Source organism: Marmota marmota, unplaced genomic scaffold, assembly GCF_001458135.2.
Source record: "Marmota marmota marmota unplaced genomic scaffold, marMar, whole genome shotgun sequence".
Taxonomy (NCBI): Eukaryota; Metazoa; Chordata; class Mammalia; order Rodentia; family Sciuridae; genus Marmota; species Marmota marmota.
The window spans coordinates 2,545,111-2,567,537 of NW_025999926.1; the positions used below are offsets into that span (position 1 = coordinate 2,545,111).

The window sequence follows — 22,427 nt, forward strand, 5'->3', positions numbered from 1 at the left end:
GGAAGCTCAGGCAGGGCTCAGCTTGGCCTTTGCCCCGGGAAGCATTTGTGCATTTTCAGGGTGCACAAGGTCTCTCCAGCTGATCCGGGAGTCGTCTTAGTCCCTCTGTTAGGTGGTGAGCGTGTGGTCACATCTGCTCAGGTCTGCAATGGCAGGGACAGGCCAGGCCAGGCCCTTGCTGCAGCTGGTCATCACAGCCTGCATCCTGGTGTGTGGGTGGGGGGTGTGCACACTCGTGCTGGCTCAGGCAGGGATGTGGCCCGGGACCTTCAGAACCTCCAGCACATGGGCCCTGGGTCAGCGCTGGGGACTGCAGGCTCCAGGCAGCCTGAGGCCGATGCAGACTGTGACCTCGGAGGGTACAGATCACGCTTTGTCTGACTCTAAAATACTTCCATGTATGTGTTTGGGAATCTTTGGTGCTAACCAAAAGGTTTTCCAGGATGTTAACGTGAAGTTCCCAGGCAATGTGGAGAAAAGACCAGAAACCGCTGCCCTGTGTGTCCTTGTGGGGCACCATCCCTTGAACTCTGTTTATTCATATTAAAAAAACAAAAAAAACAGTCGGCATGGTACAGTGGTGGACTTCTCTAACTCAGTGCCAGAGGCTGAGGCAGGAGGATCACAAGTTCAAGGCCAGCCTCAGCAACTTAGTGAGGCCCTATTTCAAAATAAAAACTAAAAAAGGCTGGGGATATGGCTCAGTGTCAAGCACCCCTGGGTTCAATCTCTAGTACCTGCCCCACCCCCACCCCTGCCAATACCAGTTGTCCTGAATGCCGTGTGTGGGTATTCTGCAGTACCAGGTGGGCAGCGGGCGTTGACCTATGGAAGGCCTGCCCTGAGCACAGATACACTGGAGCTCGGCGATGGATCTCTTCCTTATAAAGATAGATGTATGGAAAGCAGGTGATGTCATTCCTTTTTGATTTGATTTTCTTTGCATAGTGTTAATCAGCATCTCCTTCCTACCTACGTGCTGGGCCCGGGAGCCCTGTCCCTCTGCAGGTATCGCATTCTGGCAGGAAGAACTAAGATTAGCCTTTAGACTCTCGCAGCTCACCTATAGTGAGGCCAGGAGGCAGCTTGGAGTGTTGGGCACAGGGGTCCCCCTCCAAAGCAGGGGGACCCGCAAGGAGTCTGAGCGGCCTCAACCCCCAAAAGAGAGAGGTGCAGGAAAGCAGGGGGCACCCAGGTGGCAGCAGGCGCCGAGACAGGGGAGGGCAGGAGTCAGAGCAACAGCTGGATTCTGCTTGATCATGGACCATCGCCTTTGCTTTTGGACAGGCTATAGTTAGCGTTTCCCTTAGGCCTCAGCGGCCTGCTTTGGTTCCCATTAGGGAGACCTTTCTTCTCTGACTCGGTGCTTGCAGACGCTGCACGTTCCCAGAATCTGGTGAAGCAGCTCAGCCCCTGCTGTGGAGCATCTTCCTAACACCCGGCCCCACCTCTGTCTCCCACCCAGGGCAGGAGGTTCGTCTACGCGGGCTCCAACTCGGGAGTGGTGCAGGCACCCCTGGCCTTCTGTGAAAAGCACAGCAGCTGCGCGGACTGCGTGCTGGCGCGGGACCCCTACTGCGCCTGGAGCCCGGCCACCGCTGCCTGCGTCGCCCTGCACCAGGCCGAGGGCCCCCACAGGTACGAGGCGGGTGCACCCATGCGCATGCCCCGGTGCCTGGGCAGATGAGTGACGAGTGCCGGTTGTCTTGCAGGGGCTGGATTCAGGAGATGAGCGGCGACACGTCCCTGTGCCCGGGTGAGTGGGTTCTCAGTGCCAGTCCCCTCAGCAGCGCCGGGTCCCTTTACCATTTCGAGGCACTTCGGTTCTGTGGCTTTTGTGTGCGTTCTGTTTTTCTTTCTCCACTCAGAACAGAGGTCCAGTGTCCTGTATGAGACCCGTGACCTTTCTCTGTCCCTTTGGTTGCTGGAACAGGCTTTGAAGCGCGTGGGCTGTGTCATCTCGTGGGAAAGCACTCTGCATCCCAAACTGTCCTCTCTTGTCCCCTCTCTCTCTCTCTCTCTCTCTCTCTCTCTCTCTCGCTTGGGGTTTGTTAAACAAAACCTGAACTTTAGTAATGGGAAGAAAGGAGCCCGTGACCACAGTTTGAATAGCCCTAACCCCCAAAGCCCCAAATTCGGAACTTTCCGAGTACCCACAAGATATACCACGGTGGAAAATGTCACGAAAACTTGGTTTCATGCACATAATGATTTAAAATATTGTGTAAAATCACCTTCAGGCTGTGTGTATAATTTCCACGTGAAATGTAAGTGACTTTTGTGGTTCGACTTGGGTCCCCTCCCCAAGACGTCGCATTGTATATATGCGAATATTCCAAAACTGGAAATCTGGAACACGTGTGGTCCCCAGCATTTCAGACAAGTGATACACAGCCTAGAATTAGTGGGGCTGGCTGGCCTTCCCCTTGAGGATGCTACTGCCTGCCGCCAGCCTTCGGGGATCAGGCCAGGACGTCCTACCCACCTGTGCCCTCAGCTCCGTGCCCTTCCTCCTCAAAACAGCTGTCCTGAGAGGAAGAAAAGTGCAGGTGCGGGGTGCCAGGGAGACCGACAGCCAGCCTTCCCGCTGCCACTAGCAGGAGCATTGATGGCTGGGTGCAGGTGCAGGCTGGCCTGTGCGCACCGTCCCCTGCCTTGTGTGTCTTCTCCTGGGACACAGGGTTGAGAAACGGGATTTCTGCTGTTCAGAGCTGTCTTCAGTTTCCTTTGTTCCCCCCCCCCACCCCCGGCTGCCACATGGGGCTCATCTTTGCTTTCCGGTCGCGCATGTCTTTATTTCCTTAGTTGTTCTAGAAGATTCCATCTTGCTCCACTGGGTGAAACTCTCGTGCCGTCTTGTGGGTGTTGACCTATTTTTAAAAGAAGTTGGGTAAACCAACAGTTTGTTGACGCTGTGCACGTTTATTTTGATGTTCCAGATAAAGTTAAAGAAAGTTACCGGCAGCATTTTTTCAAGCACGGCGGCACGGCAGAGCTCAGATGCGCCCTAAAGTCCAACCTGGCCCGGGTGGTGTGGAAGTTCCAGAACGGCGTGTTGAAGGCCGAGAGCCCCAAGTACGGTCTCATGGGCAGGAAAAATCTGCTCATCTTCAACCTATCAGAAGGCGACAGTGGGGTGTACCAGTGCCTGTCAGAGGAGAGGGTCAGGAACAAGACAGTCTCCCAGGTGGTGGCCAAGCACATCCTGGAGGTGAAGGTGGTCCCTCGGACCTCAGCCACCCCCACCTTACAGGCCACCCAGACGGAAGAGAGTAGGATCACCTCCAAAGTGTCTGTGGCATCCACCCTGGGGTCTTCTCCTCCCACCCCAGCTGTGCAGGCCACCTCCCCGGGGGCCACCACCCCACCTCCCAAGCCTGCACCCACCAGCACGTCCTGCGAGCCAAAGATCATCTTCAACACTGTCCCCCAGCTCCACTCGGAGAAGACGATGTATCTCAAGTCCAGCGACAACCGCCTCCTCATGTCTCTCTTCCTCTTCATCTTCGTCCTCTTCCTCTGCCTCGTTTCCTACAACTGCTACCAGGGCTACCTGCCGGGACAGTGCTTAAAATTCCGCTCAGCCCTGCTGCTTGGGAAGAAGAAGCCCAAGTCGGATTTTTCTGATCTGGAGCAGAGTGTGAAGGAGACGCTGGTCGAGCCAGGGAGCTTCTCCCAGCAGAACGGGGAGCAGCCCAAGCCAGCCCTGGACACTGGCTATGAGACGGAGCAGGACACCATCACGAGCAAGGTCCCCACAGACAGGGAGGACTCGCAGAAGATCGACGAGCTCTCTGCCAGGGACAAACCGTTCGACGTCAAATGTGAATTGAAGTTCGCCGACTCGGACGCAGACGGAGACTGAGGCCGGCCACATCCCGCCGGTGTCTCGAGTCCCCGCGTGGAAAGTCTTGTGTTTAACCTGTGCTGTAGCTGAGTCTTGTCACCGTGCAGCGAACCTCAGTCCTCTGTGTTCTCTTGGGTTGAGTCTGTGGCTTGTTTCTCTTTGTCCTCTTGGAAAACAGCAAGTGTCGCGCGTCCCGGTCTGAGTCCCGCAGTTGGCTGGAGCTTTAAGATGTGCCCGTGGGCAGCGGCAGCGATTCACCTGAGCCCTGAGTGTCGTGGGGGAGAGATGGCTGGACTTTGTCGGCTGAGAAGAGCATCCCCTCCGCTTCCCCTCCTTGTAGCAGCCACTAAAAGATAATTTAATTCCAGATTGGAAATGAGGTTTTAGTTTATCAGATTGGTAACTTATCGCCTGTTGTCCAGATTGGCACGAACCTTTTCTTCCATTTAATTATTTTTTAGAAGTTTTGCTTTGATGGTATTAATGTCTTAGGTCATTTTTTTTTAAATTACTGGAGCAGATGTTTTAATATTTAGAAGATGTGCATCTTCCAGATTTTGTTATATATTGGGATAAAATATGGCTTATGTTGCTTAAGATTCTCAGGGATAGACTTACTTTTGCTAAATCCATTCTTTCGGCTTGTAGAAACGTAGACCTGAAACCATCTCTTGAACACACTCTTTTTTTTTTTTTTTTTTTAACTTTATTCCTTGAGGGAAGCATCACTTCCAGAGAGATTGTGCTTCTGGACTTTATTTTTTTCTTTCTTCACTCTTGAAGAGGAGGACTGTCCCACATCCACAAGACGGGTTTGAATGATGCAAGGTGGATCGATGGCTCCCTGCGACGATCGGGCTGGCCCATGAGGGGAAGAGCATCCTCCGATGCCCATGGCTGCCGGAGGAACCCTCCCGTCCAGGCGGATGGCACTTCACAAGGACGTCTTTGGCTCTCTGATCGTCTCCTGTCTCTTCCATCTCACCCCCACTGCCCTGCCCAGACACGCCCCAAGTCTAACAGAGCTGTCCACCCTGGACCAGAAGCAACCGTGATCCCAGCCACCTGTGGACGTGGCCGCCCTTCCTGACCAGCTCTGCCACCGTGTGTAAGGCTGTCCGTGGGCAGGAGGAGCTCAACCTTTATTTCTCTTCCATTCCATCTCCCTGCTCTGTGAATACCCAGTAAGAAGAGGCTTTTATTTCCATGGCAAAGAGCAATAAACTCCGGATTTTTGTGTGCCTGTGTGGACAGTCTCATCTTCCAGCCTGCTATGATTTGACCATTTGGTGTAAACATTTGTGTTTTATAAAAAGTTACGTTGTTTTTATTTTTCTACTTTGAATTGTATACATTTGGAAAGTACCTGAATAAACGAGAAGCTTCCATGGTTGAGTTGGGCAGGCCGTTACTTAGCAGAGGCCATGTGTCCTCTCCCCGTGAGTGGCCCCGGCGGGGTCACCTGGGAACTTTCTTTCTCACCCCCACGTGTCTGTCTCCTGCTGTGTACCACCTTCTCCGGCACGGCACGGGGTGTGTTCCTGATGACTTCCGCCTCAGTACCCTTTCTTTTCTGTCCTCTGTCTCGCAGCCTCATCTCCTAAGCCCTTCCCTCCTCCTGGCTCCTCCTCCCTGTCCTGTCTGGGTCCCGACTGGTCTTCCTCTCCCCGGAGCCCCTGGCCGGCCTTGAGCTCAGGGCCCGACAGCCGCACACGGGTCATCTTGTTGCCGCCCTTCCTGAGTGACCAGGCACAGCAGGTGCATGCTCTGGGGACCTTCCACCTCTTCTGCCAAGCCACAGGTGAGTTGCAGTCATCCCATCTGTTGCTCTGTCTTCCCAGAGGCAAGTGGGCAGGGGCCTCCTCCATGCTCACTGGGTCATGAGCTGACTTTACTGCCCACCACCTGCCTGGCTGTGGCTCTCTCATGCTTTCGTGGTGGGTCCAGCCTGAGATAAATTGCAAGCAATCAGCATGAAGTTATTCCCGGTAATACAGCAGGGGTTAACCAGCTTTTTCCCGTAAAGGGCCAGATGTTAACTATTTCAGGCTTTGTGGGCCACAAGGTCTCTGTCACAGTCACTTGGCTGTGCTCTTAAACTCTCGAAGCAGCCATGGATGATCCGTAAGGAGTCGGTGGGGCCATGTGCCAATAAAACTTTATTCACAAAACACAGCAGTGAGCTAGATTTGGCCCCAAAGCCACAGCTTGCCCACTTGTGTAGGGGGTTGCTACTGTTTCTCTAACAAATGGGAGGTTAATAGATGGGGCATTTGGGAATTTTTAATAAGTAACTTTAGAGCTTCCAGAGGGAAATTGTGTTGATGATTCGTTCCATGAGGTTTCTACCTCCCTTGTAGCTGGGCTCAGTGCTATGAGCTAAATCTGCACTGGGTCACCTGATGGAAAGGTGGGGGGAGGGCACCCAAGGAACCGGCTAGGGACAATGAGGGATTAAGAGAAACCCACACACACAGAAGGAGACATTAAGAAAAGCTGGGATCAGGTGAGATACTGCACTCTGCTGGAAAAACAGTGAAGAGCTGGCTCAGCAAGTTATTTTTCTAGGGTCTCATCATGAAGTAAAAACATTGTTCTTTGGGCACTAGAATGTTACAGGGCTAGAAACATTCTTGCAGCTATTTCACTGTTGCAATGCTTGGGGCTTCTTGTGGCACCCAGGAATCCCATTGTTCAGAGTTACTGTTAAGCAGGCTTAGAAATGGTAGCGCTGGTGAAACATTGTAGTTGTTTTGTGCTGCTCAGAATTCCTGTATGCCGGGAGCTATGTGCCTGAGATCAGTAAGACTCCTCGACAGAGCCTCTTCAGGCAGGGCATCACCAGAACAACTGGGCATCCTGTGTCCTTGGACAGAAACATTCCGCGCACCACATCTATGAAGCAATCAGGCACTCCTGGTCACAGTCACCACGCTCCACAGGGGCAGGAGGAATGGAAGGCAGAAAATATTGAAAATCTCGTGTCCTACCCAAAGGAGGGCTTTAGCCTGTGTTGGAGAATATTCTGAAGGGACATCTAGAAAGATGATAGTTCAGCTAAAACCATGCTCCACATGTGTCCTTGGCTTAGGCAGTGTCCAGTGCTCTGGTTTTGTCTGATGGTGGCCTGGGCCCCTGCACAGAGAGGAAGAGAGAACTTGAAAAAGGGAAACAAACCCAGTTTAACTTTTAAAAAACATTTTTTTTAATAAACTATACAGTTTTAAGCTGTCGTTCACTTCTTGTTAAAGTTTTGGGAGCTTTTGGGTGGCCTGTGTCCGCTGTGAAGGCATCATGCCAGTTTTCAACTGGTGGCACTGGACAGGTCCCAGGTGAGGGACAGGACTTGCTTGTTCATCAGTGCTGCAAGGACAGATCTTTGAGTGACTGACTCCTGTGGTCCAAGCTCTTTGTTTTGTGAGATGGGGTCTTGCTACCTTGCTTGGTATGACCCTGAATTCCTGGGCTGACGCAATCCTCCCACCTCAGCCTCCGCAGTGGCTGGGACCACAAGTGTGCACCACTGTGCCCAGAATGCCCAGGCTCTTTTGCTTAGTGCTGTGGACCAAACCTGGACTTAGACACCTGCCCTTCAGTCAAGTATTCTACCTTGGGACAGGCAGGATGGAAAGTCCCTCAGGTGGCTGGGGGGCCTGTGGCCTGTGTCCTGTGGCAGAAGTGGAGTCCTTCACAAGCACTCAGGTACCCCCCTGGTGTGGGGGAGCCAAGGAAGCTAACATGGGGTCCATACAACATGGCATGGGACCCAGGGCTCCTTCACTGGCTGGTGCAGGCAGGCTCTGTGGCAGGGGATCATTACCTGTTTAAACGACAGGTTCTCAGGTTGTTACCTGTTGGCCAGGTGTTCATATAAGCACCTGGGTGTGGGAGAAAATGAAAGATTGGTACCTTGCTGTTATATCAGCAGAAACCACTCCAGGTACTTCACACATGGAGAATTTAATGCAGGGGATTTGTTACAAAGGTGGCAGGAAGGCTAGGACCAACATGCGGGAGCTGCAGGAAGCCACCACCAGCATGGGCCGGATGAGCAGAAGGAAGATGGCACTGCCCAGCCCCACTTGCCAAGCCACTGAGACTGGGCCTCGGAACCTGCAGCCTCCCTCTGCTGGCAAGAGGTCCTGGGCTGGAGACAGGTTTCTTCCTTCCGACTCCTGTCTCCTGTCAGTGCTCCCAGGACCAGACCTAACAGGAAGCTGGTGGCCAGGCATCTGTGAAGTGCAGCTGCGGTCAGCAGTGTTCATGGCCGAGAACTGAAGGATGGAGGAGCCTAACCTGGAAGGGATGGGGAACCAGACTGGAAACAGGCTCCAGTCTCCTCTGCCCTCCTCCTCCTGTGGTCGTTATTCTCCATCCAGAAACATTTGGCTTCATCTGGGACCCTTGTTTTCTGTTCCCTTGTAGCCTCATTTGTGAGGTTCTCCGTGGAAAGGGTGGAAAGGGTGGCTGGCCTTGGTCCTGTGCAGAGAGGATCAAATCCCGGGCACGCTTGGCCTGTGGTGCACCCAGAGGGACCCATGGGGCCTGCAGGCTGAGCTTGCTCCAGGAGCAGAGTCCCTGGTGTGGCCTCTGAGGAGCAACTGGAGCTGTGCCTTGTGTTCTGTCTTTGGCACTGACCCCGAGGAAGCAGCAGATGCTATTCCGGGTGAGGCCCAGGCTCCGAAGGTTGAAGGCGCAGGCTTCCCTCTATGCAGAGCCTTCTCCCAGCCTCCGCCTGCTGCCTCCAGGCAAGGGGTGGGGGGTTGGAACCCTGACAGTTTTTCCCCTTTCCCTAAACAGCTTTTCTGTGGTAATTGTCCTAAGTGGCTTGGGGCTGTCTGAGGGCCTAACAGAGGGTTTCTAGGATGGGAACTTACAGAGAGGGCGAATGTGGAATCTGCAGTTCCCCGGCTGCTTCCTGCCAGCTCTACTGGGAGACCCTTCGTCTCAGGGAGAGTCTCGCTGGCCAAAGGCCAGGCCTGTCCTTGAGGAAAGGGCCTCCCCTGCTCCCACCCAGGGCCTGTGTGGCACCTGGAGACAGTCCCACCTGCCGACATGCTCCAAGCCAGGGGTTGGGACGTATCCCTGTGGACTCAGCCATGTAGGAGGGGGGAGGTCAGAGCCTTGCTGAAAGGGGTCAGGGTGGATCCACCTGAAACGTTCCATGGTCTGCGGAGGGAGAGTTGCCAGCGGAGGAAGGCCTGACGTGGAGTGGCAGGGTGAGGAGCAGCTGTGCAGGCTGGGTACGTGGATGTCTCCTGTGGCGGGACAGCAGTTAGGATGCCCCTTCCACAGGACAGGTAGTCTCAGGTGACTCCAGAGTGGGCCCCAAGCATGGTGACTGGAAGAGTGAGCCTGGCCTGGTCCCTGAGCCCCCAGTGGCCTCTGAGCTTACTGACAGGAATGCTGGGCAGGGCATGCTCTGCCCTTCCTCAGCCTTCATGCCCGAGTCCTTGGAGACCAGGGCGCCACCAGGCCCTGGAGCAGCTCACAGTGGCCTGAGGCACTAAATGAGACCCAAGCGCCTGGGGACTGCCCTGCAGTGCGCTGTGATTGCTTCCCAAGCAGTATTCACCGTGCTGCCACCGCGGGGGACAGGAAGGAACACAAACCACACATCTGCATCACACACGCACACACGCACACTACAGGCACAACCACACCCCGCACAGCCAGGCCCACCAGATTATCCAGGGTGATGTCAATGTCCGTCTCAAGACCTGTTCCATAGTCACGTCTGCAGAGTGTGTTTTGCCAATGTGAGGCTCCAGGAATTAGGACCTCGGTTCTTGGGGTCATTGTTCAGGTGGCCTCAAGACACTGGCAGTTTGGGAAGGGGCTGAGAGCCCCAGAGGAGGAGAGCTGAGGAACTGGGGCACTGGAGACCAGGACAGAGACCCCTTTTCCCCACTGCAGACCCCAAGACCCTGCGAGGCTCTGAGTCCCCAGCCCCCTTGTCCTTAGCACTCGCAGCGGCCTCTGTGAGCCACCGGGTGGGTGGGGCCGGAGCCTCAGCATCCTTGATGGCCCCTTTCCTGGTCATTTTGTGCCTTTGCCCCTTTCTCCAGGAAGGTAGGGGCATACTAGGAAGGCGCCCTCCAGGGTTTTCTCCCCACTCCAGGATCCTATCTGTGGCCATTGACAAATGTTCCAGCCATCTGGCTCTCCCTGGTCTTTCCCTTCGCTGGGAGGTGGTAACGATCACATGACTGCTTTTGCCTGCAGGCTCTGGGCTAGGTGCCTGGTGACATTTGCTGGCTTTTGATAAAGGGATCCATGCCTGGCTCCAGGCTGCCTGTTAGCTGAATTGACTTTGCTGAGCTCAGGTAGACACTAGAGAATCACGAGTGTTCTTGGGGAGTGAGCTGTGTTCACCCAGTGTCCTGAGCCTGGATCGCCTTGCACAGCGGGCCTGCTGATCCTCAGGTGTCCTCTGGACCCAGGGCCCAGAGCCCAGGCTCCTCAAGAATCCCTGTTGACAACTGGCCATCACCTCCCAGGACCGCCAGGTGCCATCCTGACCGCTGGTTGGAATCTGGAGTGTCTTAGGGGAATGTTACGCTCAGGGCTGTCCCTCTGGTCAGTGCCCATCATCAAGGCTGCAGAGGGGGCCTGGCACACTTGGGACTTGGGCTCCATCCCCTTGGGGATAACAGAAGTTTGACCCGGATGGGGTTCAGTTCTGACCTGTGTCTCCGAACACTAGCCTGCCAAGGACAAAAGAAGGTGACATCTGAGCTGGAGGCACACACTCCACACAGTGCTGTGCCAATGTGATGTGGCTGCTGAAGCAGCTCATGAGTTCTTAGGTATAAAGACAATTTCTGGAAGGGAAAAAAACATGAAGAAGTTGACATTTCTGCTCCACCCTGGCCCCTGGGCGGCTCAGAGTGAGCCTGAGTGAAGCAGGATGGAGTGACAGGCCTCCAGGGAAGAGTGGGCAGGACAGCCCACCAGGTGACCTCAGGGTACACCCCTGGCCACACTGCCCTTCCCACAGGAGCAGAGTCTGGAAGAGGAGGGGACAGAAACCCCTGCCCAGGAAAGGAAGAGACCCTGCCCCAGGGAGGGGCCCAATGGTGGGCAAGTAGGCCAGAGAGTCTTTGAGAAGAGAGGCTGGGGGAGTGGGTATCGGGGCTACCCTGGCAATGGGCTCTGGCAGGGATGGGCCGTGATGTTCAGTAGCCTGCACTGGGTCCTCAGGGGACAGCTCCCACTGGGGTGCAGCTGTCATCCTGTTACCTGCGGGAGGGCCACTTGGGCCTGAGCATGGAGACAGGGCAGGCTGCATACAGGGTGACCACTGGGAGGACACAGGTGCCACACAGAACAGCAGTGTGGCACTCGCTGGGGGAGTGGCCTGGGATGGGTCCCTCACATTTGACCCTTCTCAGGGCCTCAGAGCTCCAGGCCTGTCAGCCACCCCCAGGGAGGCCATTGCTAGAAGGAGGCTGGTGTGTTGCAGCAGAAGCAACTGCGAGCCTCCAGTCACATCTGCAAGGCACCCTCAGTCCTATGGGGTGGCACGGGCGGGTGGGCACAGGATGACGGTGCTGAGCCCAAATCTGCAGGAAGCTTCAAGATCCTTTCCAGAGCTGGAGTAGAGATTCACAGGACATGGATAAGCCTGGCCTTTGTCATGTTGGGGACAGAGGTCAGGTAGCCATCAAGTCAGATCCCTCCTAGCCAGAGCAGTTTCCCTCTGAAGGTCAGACAATGACGGGTGTCCACTCACTTGATGCCAGGAACATGTCCAGGTTGATGGTGGCTTGGTCACTGCTGTGCCAGACTGAGTCTTCTGCCTGACCCACTTCTCAGGGGCTGCTGGGGGAGACGGGGTGGCACCCAGCTTGGCTGACCTTGAACTGGCAGGATTGGATGGTGGGGGATTCAGAGCATGTTGGCCCAAGGCACGAGTGGTGCTTTCAGCAGAGCCCAGATGGAAGGTGCGAGAAAGATGCGCCCAGCACCCAGACATGCCTGAGCCAGCCCCTGGGGGACAGATTCAGTTTTGTAGCCACCTCCCCTGTCCCCACTGATGGCATGGCGCTGAAGGGATGGTTCTGTAGGCTGGTTTTAACTCTACTTTCCCTCTCTCTTTAATCTCTGCATTCAGAATGAGGTGGCTAGTTTAAAAAGAATGAATGGAACGTAAGTACTTCTTTAACATCTTTTGTGTTTTATGAGTTAGCACATTTTTAAGTAATATTAGGGCGAGCGTCCTCATGATGGCAGGGTATGTACCTGGTGTGTTCCATGCTGCCCCAGGAGTGGGTCTTGGGGGAATCTCACAGTTGGAGGTCCCCACCCATGGGGCATGGGGTTGTAGTGGTGGAGGTGCTCCATTTCGGCTCCATTCTTCATCCCTGGGGTTTGGTCATGAGACCCTTCCAGAAGCTTCTGTTGGGTGGTGCTGATGAATGAGGGAGGAGGCTGGGCTTTTTTTTTTTTTTTTTTAGAACTGACTTTAGTGTCTGATATTCAAAGAAAAGTCCTCATCACTTGATCATCAGACTCGAGAGGATCAGTTTCATCAAGTCAGATGTTAGCTGGGTGCCGGGGGAGGGGCTGAGTAAACTGTGGTATCCTGAAAGATGTGCAGCAGGGGAAATAGTCAACTCTGTACCCACCGCTTCCACACCTACGCACTCAACCAACTGTGGATCAAAAATATCCAGAAAAAAATTGCTTCTATGCTGAGTACGTACAGGCTTGTCACTGCTGTGGACAATGCACTGTGACAGTTTCTCACATAGCGTTCATATTGGGTTTTATAGATGACCTGGAGCTACTTCAGAGCGTATGAGAGGGTGAGCGCGAGGAGTACACAAACACTCCCCTGATTTCTATGAGGGACTTAATGGCTGTGGATGGTGGCCTCCTCGGGACCCAATCCCTCGCTGATACTGAGGGACAAGATGGATGTTCCCTATTGGATGGGCATCTACATACGTAGAGAAAGATGTGTCGATATGAATGTAGACATGCATTCATACACTTTTATAAACAGAGGTACCTGGGTTAGAGTTCAGAACACTGATTAGAAAAAACTTTGAATAAAAAAAGAATTCATATCCACACACAAGCTTACAAGGGCCGTGGCCAGATGTGCTTCTGTGTAAAATGCTTTTGGAACAACTTTCAGAATTCCCCTCAGAGCGTATAGCTATCTGTCAAATTAGCACTTACTATTTTAGCAATATCTGTTATAGTGAATTTACAAACCCTAAGAAAACACAAAGAAAAAATTTTAACTACCCCAACTGTAGCCATCCTCATAGCCATTCCTAGGCCTCTTCTGTGCATGTCCATGGACATACAACACGGGCATGGACATGTCTACGTACATACGTACACTGACATGCAGGCCCTTGCATATTTTCCCATTTCACTTTAGTACTACATTTTGTTTTGACATGTTCTCATCGAGATTCCTAATGAATGAGTGTGGTTTTCACATCATGTATGCACCCCCCCCTCACTGGACATTTCCCAACTCCTCGAACAGAAGGGGGCCTTGGGGACTATGTTCCCATCATGGCCTTGGAACCCGTTCCTAAGATTGTCCAGTTAGGCATCTGCATTTCTCTGGCACTTGGAAGTGCTCTGACGATCCTGAAGGGTGGGGGATTGTTGAAGGGATGGGACAAAGTAAGACAGATGCCAAGGTTGATCCAGCAGGAAAATTCATCACAAAAGTAACCTTAGTTAAATTAGGAATCATTTTTTTTTTTTTTTTAATACCAGGAATTGAACCTAGGTGCACTTAACAGCTAGGCACATCCCTGGCCCTTTTTATTTTTTGAAACAGCGTCTTCCTAAGTTGTAGAGGCTGGCCTTGAACTTGTAATTCTCTTGCCTCTGCCTCTTAAGGCACGATGATTAGAGGCTTGTGCCACTGTACCTGGCAAAATTGTTTCTTTAAAAACCCAGCACCTCTCTGGCCAGCACCAGAATGGGAGGTATGAGTCCTCCCACCTCCGGACCCCTGCGCCTGCCCACCCACACTACCCCGGAGGCACACGTGAGGACACCAGAAATCCTTCATCTCTGTGCTGTTTTTCCTGCTTAGTGTTTGAACTTTAGTTACAGGTAGGTGGTTCCTTCTTTCCCTGCTGAGTGTCCTCCATGGTACCACATTTTGCCACTCCAGGTGGACAGGCATCTGGGGAAACTGATTTCTGAAGACTGATCCTCACGAGGGGTTACGGCCAAGTGGGGGCTGCCCTCAGGACTAGCTGTGGCTGCACTGGTCTGGGTGACCTCTCAGCCCCTCTGGGGAGTGGGAAGGTGAGGAGGAAGAGCAGGTGTGTTGGGGAGCGAGGGCCCTGGGTGAGAGGCCCCTTGTCCAGTGTTGGGATACGCAGTCTAACCCAGGCAGCCGTGCCATGCAGGCGTCAGCGTGAGCCAGGGCCTGGCCCAAGCCGCACCCCATCCAGAAGGGACTCCCACACTTCTGTGCAGGGCTGCCCGTGGGTCCTGGCCTTTCCCAGCCACAGCAGCCGAGCGGCAGCCTCTGCTCACACCTGCGCAGCGAGCGAGCTGACCGGCTGCGCTGGCTCCAGTGGCCCCAGCCCTTGCCTCTGCTGTCCTGAGCTGGAGCCCCTTGCTTCCTCTGGGGCTCAGGGAATGGGCCCTGCCCAGCATAGCCAGCAGTCTGGGCCTCAGGTGTTTCTGAGGCTCACAGGCTAGACACACGGGCAAGGTGACTTGCTGAGGGCACTGCTGGCTCTGGTTCTGGGACCAGGGCCTGGACCTTCCTAATGGTTTCCCACACAAAGGCTTCATTGCCCCCACCCTGGCTGACCTGGAATGAATGTGGGGTCAGAGGGTGACCTTTCAAGGTTGGCCTGGCCTTGGGCCTCAGTCCTCCTGTACTTGGAGCCACACAACCTTCCCACCTATAGCCTGTTGTCTGGGGAGGTCCTGGAGAGAGGCCAGCCTCCACAGGTGAGGTGGGGCCAAGGCTCCTGTTCCTGCCCCACTCACTTTCTGGGTTGTCTGATGCAGGACTCCACCTTGGATGGTGAGACGTCGAGAGTTTTAAATAGGTATCCCTAGCCTTCATTTCTTTTAATAAGCAATTAAGATAAAAAGACGCAGACGGGGGAAAGAGTTCTGGGGTCAACATGACTGCTGTCGCCTGGCTCTCCCTTAGTCCAGGGCCTGCTGAGGTGTGGAGCCCAGTGGGTGGAGGGGATGCTGGGGTGACATGCCCAAGCCCAACCAAGACTTGAGTTCTGCAGTCAGAAGTGTCTCCAAGCCCTCCCCGAAGTCCTCGTGCCTCCTTTGGACAAGAGAAGCTTTCAAGGTCCTACCCAGTGCCCTGGTGACAAGCCCCAACCCTCTCTCTGAGCTCCTGGCATGGGGCAGGCCAGGTTCTGGGCCTGTCGGTGTGATAGAGAGCAGTTGTGGCCCTGGGGATGGCAGTAACTTTGGGGTGTTTTCAAAGAGGTGGCCACAGGACCAGGGAGGGACAGGATGCCATTCCAGGGTTAAGAACCATCTGCAGAATGGACCAGCCCCAGGCATTGTCTCAAGGCGGCCACTGGGGAGTGTACATGGGTGCCCAGTGCAACCAGGAACGGGGGGTCCCAGGCTCTGTGTCCTGGGGACACAGGCTGTGCTGGTCTGTTTTGAATAAAGACACCCCAGGTGAAGGAGCAGGAAGCCCGTGGAGCAGGGGAGTCCAGGACACCTGCAGCCCTTTTCTCCTGGTGGTCACCTGGTGGGAGGGAAGCCCAGGACTGAACTGGAAGCTGCCTCAAATCACCTTCAGCCCGGCTGGGACTGAAGAAGGCCCTGCAGCCGGGGTAACCTCTGCCCCCTGCTGGGGCAGCTCGCATGGGCTCCTAGTGGGGCTCGGAGAGAGGTAGAGATGCTCACGTACCCACAGGTCCCGCAGACATCCGCTTCGTCTGGGAGAAGAATGGGCGTGCCCTGGAGACGTGCGTGCCCGTGCAGACCCACGCGCTGCCCGACGGGAGGGCCCACGCGCTCAGCTGGCTGCGGGATGCCATCCAGGAGAGCACGGAGTACCGCTGCTCCGCCCTCTCCTCGGCCGGGAACCAGACCTCGAACGTGCGGGTCGCTGTGATGAGACACGGTGAGTGCAGCAGGCCGGTGACCGCTGTTCACCCTGGTCTCTAAAGCACGCTTGGGTGGTGGCATTTCAGTTTTGCGATTACCTGTTGGCTTTCCACGGAGATGATGTAGTTGCTTCACTCTTCTCACTCACACACGCATGCGCGCACACATGCACACACGCCCACTGCCAGTAGTCCCCCCTTCCTCACATGGGAATTGTATTTGTTGTTAGGTTGCTGAGCCCTCAGGGCTCATTTCCCGAGCTGCCCCCCCCCACCCCCGTGGTTAATCACTGTGCTGATTTCCATTTGCTTGAATCACGAATTCAATACCAGATTCTGCCGTTGCCCAAATCCCTTCACAAGTGACATCAGTGTCATTAGCCTCCCTAGAACCTTCTGGCCAGCTCCTGTCCAACTGCCTGCATGCTGTGCCCAGGTGTGTCCTGCTGGGACTGCCTTTGCCTGAGGCTGGAAGCTCCCTTCTCTCCTGTTGAGACAGGTGCTGGGTCTCCCAGGTGTTCCCTTTACTCCACTGTTTGTGAAAAGGCAGGTGAGGACCTTTGAACCCTTTGTCTTGACACCCTCCCGAGTCTGCCAGGCATTAACTCTGACCTGCAGTCACTACCTGCAGCATCCGAGAGGCTGCTCCACACCTTCAGGGGCCTGTGTTTCTCTGGGAGCCTGTTTGCTTCCCTAGGGTTTGTGATCTCCTGTTTTCTTCTTTCACCTCTTTTCTCCAGCACTGAAATCTCATGCTGGCCTGGTCTTTTCATGCTGTTACTCAGCCTGTTAAATGTGGAAACCCCTGACCTTCAATTCTGTGTCATTTAATGAATACCTGTCACTGTTCTTCATCTTCTGTTCTTTCTGGAACTTCCAAGAGGTGACACAACTTGGGCTCCCCCTCTGCTGTTCCAACTTTTTCTTGTCATCTCTACTTTTCCCCTCTACTTCCTGTTTCCAAACCTTCATGAGTCTTCATTTCTAGGATCACCTTTTGGTTTCTCAGAGCCTTCTTCTGTTCTTTGTGCTGCATGGTTTCACAGATACAGCATCTTCTCTTTGCTGAGAACAGATGACTTCACCGGATTTTTGTTGCTGTTGCTTTGCAAAGTTTCCTTCTCTCTCCAAGTTACTTTTTTGTTTGTGCATTCAAGTTGTTGTTTGATCCTTGATTGTATTGATCCCCACATCTTGGCCTGTTGCTCTCCCACAAGGTGTGGTCTCTGGCTCCTGTGACGAGGGACTCAGGCCCTGTCCAGGTGACTCCCAGGCATACTGAGGGAGCCGCCTGAGTCCAGCTCTTCTCCACAACATGTTCTACCCTGCAGGCTCTTGCTAGAATAGTCTGACCTGGAGCTTGGGACTCAGCATTTCTAAGCAACTGCAGCCCACACAGGGCCAGTAGCAGGGCCCAAAGGGTCAAGGTTGGGGGCTCTAGATTGCCCCACTCAAGTGGCATGGAAGTGGCCACTCATTCCAGTGGTCCTTTGTCCTGGCTGGGCTTCGGGGTGCTGCAGCTGACATCTGAAGCCACGTGCACCTCAGTACCCTGCTTCTCCCCACCCCAGGGGACTGGTGATGCCGAGTGCATTGCTCTGAGGCAGTCCCTGCTTCCCTGTGCCTGGCCGTGAGCCCCACCTTCTCAGGTCTGCTGTGCCATTTTGCATACACCCTCTCTCTCTGTCTCTCTCTCTCTCTCTCTCTCACACACACACACACACACACACACAACTTTCACTGTGATTCACATGCAGGGATGTGGTCCCCTATCGTCCTTTCAGTGGAGGTTTGGGAGGAAAGTTGTCAGGCTCCCTCCTGCAGCACTTCGGTCCCCTACCTTTCCGTGGAATTCCCATGCCATCCTGCTCCACAGGCTGCTGCCAGGACGAAACAGAGTCAGCAGGAAAAGGACTCACCAGTTGTGAGAGTGGAGTCAGGAGTCAGGTGGGCGACAAATGCAGTCAGCAGATGGCTACGTAGTCACCACCAGGAGCTGCCAGGAGGTTGAAGCCCGTCCTTTTCAGTGCACCTAGTTCTCTTATGAGATGGATGCAGGTGATGAAACCAAAGCCTAGAAAGGCCGAGTGACTTGCCCAAGGTCAGCCAGCAGCCAGCAAAGAGCAGGACTTGACTTTGAACACAGGCGACTTCATACCCAGTTACTGTAAGCCCCCAAGAGGCAGGTGGAGGAGACCATCATCCCCATCCCCACAGGATGTGTTTACAGAACAAGAGGAAACATGGGGAGGGCGTCCCCCACCCTGCTTACCCCAAGTTTCGCTAAATCACGAGTCCTTGCAGGGCCCCTTTTGAGTTAGATTGCCGAGGGGGCACTTACTTCTACCTGCTGTGTCCTTCTGTGGAGGCCTGCGCCACAGACTGTGTGGTACCTGGCACTGCGACTGACCACTGGGCACTGCTGGGTTCTGCTTCTCACCTGAAGGACTCGTGTTCCCAGAACCTGCCTTTGAAGTCAGTGTCAAGCCAGTAGTTCAGGACATGACGGCGTTCTTTCTTGCATGGCTGTCAGGTTTTCCACCAAGGCTGTCCTGCTCGTGACTTGTTTTCAGGATCCAGGATAAAGCCCACACACTTGGAGGCCACAGAGACCAAGTGGCAAGGGACAGAATGTCTCCAAAGCCCATAGCCATGCTGGCTACCTGAAATGCTGTCAGATTGGGTGAAAACTGATGTTTTAGCCATTGGAGGGAACTAAAGGAAGCTGCAGGCCTCACCATTTGAGTCTCGTGACCTGTGCAACCTGGCATGGCTGTGGCAAGTCAGCCCTCTGCCATGCAGGGACAGGAGGTGGCATGCGAGATGCAGACAGGGCTGCTGTGGCCTTGGAGAGCAGTTGCTACCAAAGTTGTGGCCCAGAGGAGGAGGGTGGACATCCTGACTATGGTCAGCACTCTAAAAGCAAGGCCCAACTCACCCAAGCAACACAGCTGGCCCCCAGCAGACACTGGGAGCCCTGCTCACCCAGCAAGGGGCCTCCTGGGGGGTTGGGCCACGAGTGCAGGTCAGAGCTGGGCTCACCCTGGCCATCTAGCCTGGGACACAGCTTTGGTGGACAGTGAGCATCAACAGTGCTACAAAGGCCGGCAGAGCTGACATAGACCTGGTTGTCTTCCAGAGGCAGCCCAGCAGGAGAGGTGGAGCAAGGAGCTGGCAGCCTGGAGGGCTGTGGTCGGGGAGCATGACCGGCTGATGCGGGGCTGGAGGAAAGCTTGGGTATGTACTTGGCCACAGGAAGGATCCTTCAGGGGCCCCCATTCTGTCAATGGGCCCTTCCTGCTGCCTCTCAGCATGCAAATGGCTCTGTTTTTTTTTGAATACTGCAACCCTGGGGCAATACTGGGTACTGTCACTGAGGCTGCAGGGGACCTACAGACCCTTAAGGTGACCAAGTCAGGCAGGATCAGGGAGGCAGGCACAGTCCAGTGGCTGCCCATGGACATGTCAAAGCACTGCAGAGCTCTCTGAAGAGCGCAGGAGACCTACACAGGTTGAGCTGCCTCCTTGTGCTGGGTGCTTCTGGGGCGAGGTATGTGCCACACCTAGTCTTGGCAGGGTCAGTCCCCAGAACCACAGCTGCAGCAACCATGGGACAGTGGCATCCCTGGCAAGACTCCCCCACATAGGCAGGGGCTGTCTGGCCCTTGCGCCTAGTCACTGTGTTTTATTAGCTGCTACCAGAAGGCAAAGCCAGAGGCTATTGGATGTGTTGCCACACAGGTCCCCACTAGCACAGGCCAAGGGTCTTGAAGGGCGTGGATTAAACGGCTGCTAAAAGCTCCCGCAGTTGTTGCCAATAGAACTGATGGCATTTACAGCTGGTCCTTCATACTGGAGGAGAGGCAGCGCCTCCTAGCCCTTGGGGACATCTGGGTGAGCAGTCCAGGCTGCAGAGTGCCTGTTTGAAGAAGCAGGACCAGGAATTAGGCAAATGGGCGGTCTCTTTGGATTTCTGACATCTATGGGAAAAATCACTCCTTGGACCCCAAAGGGGAATCTCACCAGTGTCAGGCCTTCACCATTATCTCTGTGACAGTGTGGGAGAAAGCAGGCCACACAGCACTCTGCAGGAATTCAGAGACCACCTTGTTCTTGCAGGAAAGCTGTAGCGAGGATAATTTCTAGGCATGAGGAACGTTCTGGCCAAGACCCTGAGCAGATCCTGCTGCCACCAGCCACGGTCGCCCCTGAAGAAGGCCCCAGCACCCTGACCAGCTATGCACACAGCCTTCAGGACACCACCTGACTGGTCCCTCCAGACGCTGGGTAGTGGAGAAGCACTGAACCCCAAGTGGGCCTGGGACTGTAACCAGGAACTTATTTTAATTAGGTGCTTAGGACCTGTCAGAAACAGGTGACCAGGATGGTTAGAAACTATAAACCAAGGCAGCTGTCGCAAAAGAGCAAGTGTCAGGGCTCCTCCTCCCCCTAGTGGCCACCCCTACAGGATCCCTAGGACTTGGTTATACCCACCCCGCAAACCGAGAGCTGGCAGGCTCCTGCCCAGCCCCCACCACTGGTTTTACAGATTAAGTCAAGTCAGCGGCTGTGCCCACCCAAACACCTAGCCATTTAACTTCAAGGTCCACTCCCTGGACGGGAGGGTGAGATTCTAAGGAAGAGTCCTTTGCCTAAGACGTGAGAGATGAGGAGGGCCGGGCCAGGGCGGAGCTGTCCCACCTGTGCCGCTCTTCACTCCCCTCAGAACATGGGCTCTGTTTTCTAACGTGGCGTGGTTCCTGCCTGTGTTTACCCATAAGTGCTCCGCTTTTCAATGGGACACCAGGCTTGAGGTAGAAAGCCAAACTGGTCAATTATGCAAATCTCCTGGTGCCATATTAAATTTTCCTGACAAAGGTCTGAGTCCTGCATGCTTTGTTATGCCTGCTTCCAGGTCTCTAATTATTACAGCTGTACTCTGAACCTGTCGCTGAGTGTGAACTTGTGTAGGCCTGGCCCTGAAGTTGCTTAGCCTTTAATCTCAGAGACGTGTCAATTCTCGTCGGCAGATGATTTTCATAGCTGTTATAAACCAAAACCTCTGTTAAAAATAAAGTGTTCCTCTTGAGACCTTGGCTGCACCACAGTTGGCTCTGTGTCCCTCCTCTCTGGAGCTGAGGAGTCTGGGACCAGCCATCGCATAGGATCAGCGTGCATGTTCCAGACAGCAACTTCACGACAATCCAGCATGAACGAGGATCCTGGACACAGCTGAGTTTCAGGCCAGCGCCCAAGATGACACACACTGTCCCCTTCTCCTCCCCCATGGAATGGAGGGCCAGGTACTGCCTGGGCACCTGCTCGCCCTCGGGGCCAACGAACACAGATCTTGCTTGCAGAACCATCTTAATACGAAACTTTAAAATCCCGTTAAGTCTCCATCAACTTTCACTGTGATTCACATGCAGGGATGTGGCTTCAACCACGACCAACAACTGACCAAACTGCTGTCAGCTGGGACCTGTCCCTTGGTGCATTTTCTGTATCTTCCCTGTAGTCTGGAGTTTAGGCTTAAGGGAATAGGGAGGGTCTGCTGGGAAATGAGGTCATGAGGGAGAATCTGATTTCTTGCACTGTTCAAAGTCAGGAGATGCCTGCCTGTCCAGTTTAATGCTAGTCCTGGAGCCCCCAGCACCCTACATGGTGCCATTGGCTGAAGTCACCTGCGGTGCTGGCTGCAAATGGAGTCCTCCTCTGCCAAGAAAGCAATGGCATGCTGAGGGAACCCTCAGTTGACAACCTGATTGAGTCCAATGAGAAGGAAACCTCTGGAAGCTGAGAGAGGTTAAAATCCAACCACACGTCCTCCCTCTACTGAACCTGGATTTATGCCCATGTTAGCAGAACAAGTACAACAGATCTGGAGACCTCCAAGAAGGGCCTTTGGGCAAATGGCTTTTGCCTTCAACAGAGATTTTAAGATACTGTTCTATTGGATCAAATTCTAAAATTTTAGCTGCTGACTCTAGTTGACATGCTATTTAAATTTTTGCCCACAAATTAATTTGGGGGGCTTGATTCTCAAGCAGTCTATTTTCAAACCCACTACAATCAACTTGCTACCTACTGATGTGGTGGTGGGGGCGCAGGAGACCCCTCCTCTGTGCTACTAACCTGGCTACCCACATCCATCTCCCACACTGAGGCAGCTCTGAACGTACAAATGGGCACACCCTGGTCACCGTGAGCTCCCAAGAGGCAGCATGCCACTCATAACTTACTTGCTCAATTGTCCTTGCTCATCACAGGCCACTTCTCAGAGGTGCAATGTTAGGTACAAATGATTTCAATTAAAAGAATGTTGAATCAAAATAATACCTGTTTGCCTGACAAGCAAGCAGCAGTAAAAATCCTTTTCTGTAACTGACTTTGGCCAAAATAATGCATGTGGGGAGGAGTGGGGCTGAGCAGGACCTCGCCCTGCAGGTGTGAGCAGGAATGAGACTTTAGCAGTCACTACTTCTAAGCCA

The 22,427-nt window shown here is 54.0% G+C and overlaps 1 protein-coding gene across 7 annotated transcripts in view; it reads left to right on the forward strand.

The window, feature by feature from the left end:
- Sema4d (semaphorin 4D) overlaps positions 1 to 21,826 on the forward strand; it is an 83,435-nt gene extending 61,609 nt beyond the window's left edge. For 4 of the 7 annotated variants that reach the window (XM_048800292.1, XM_048800291.1, XM_048800290.1 and 1 more), the window contains exons 14-16: positions 1,466 to 1,638; positions 1,713 to 1,756; positions 2,940 to 5,242. In XM_048800292.1, the coding sequence (XP_048656249.1) occupies positions 1,466 to 1,638; positions 1,713 to 1,756; positions 2,940 to 3,865 (1,143 nt within the window). In that variant the 3' untranslated portion in view covers positions 3,866 to 5,242. Of the gene's footprint in view, positions 1 to 1,465; positions 1,639 to 1,712; positions 1,757 to 2,939; positions 5,243 to 5,438; positions 5,649 to 6,613; positions 7,000 to 15,743; positions 15,954 to 19,075; positions 19,174 to 20,055 lie in introns of those variants that run through there. The other 3 variants (XM_048800295.1, XM_048800293.1, XM_048800294.1) reach the window with 3 other exon arrangements.
- Positions 21,827 to 22,427: the final 601 nt, after the last annotated feature.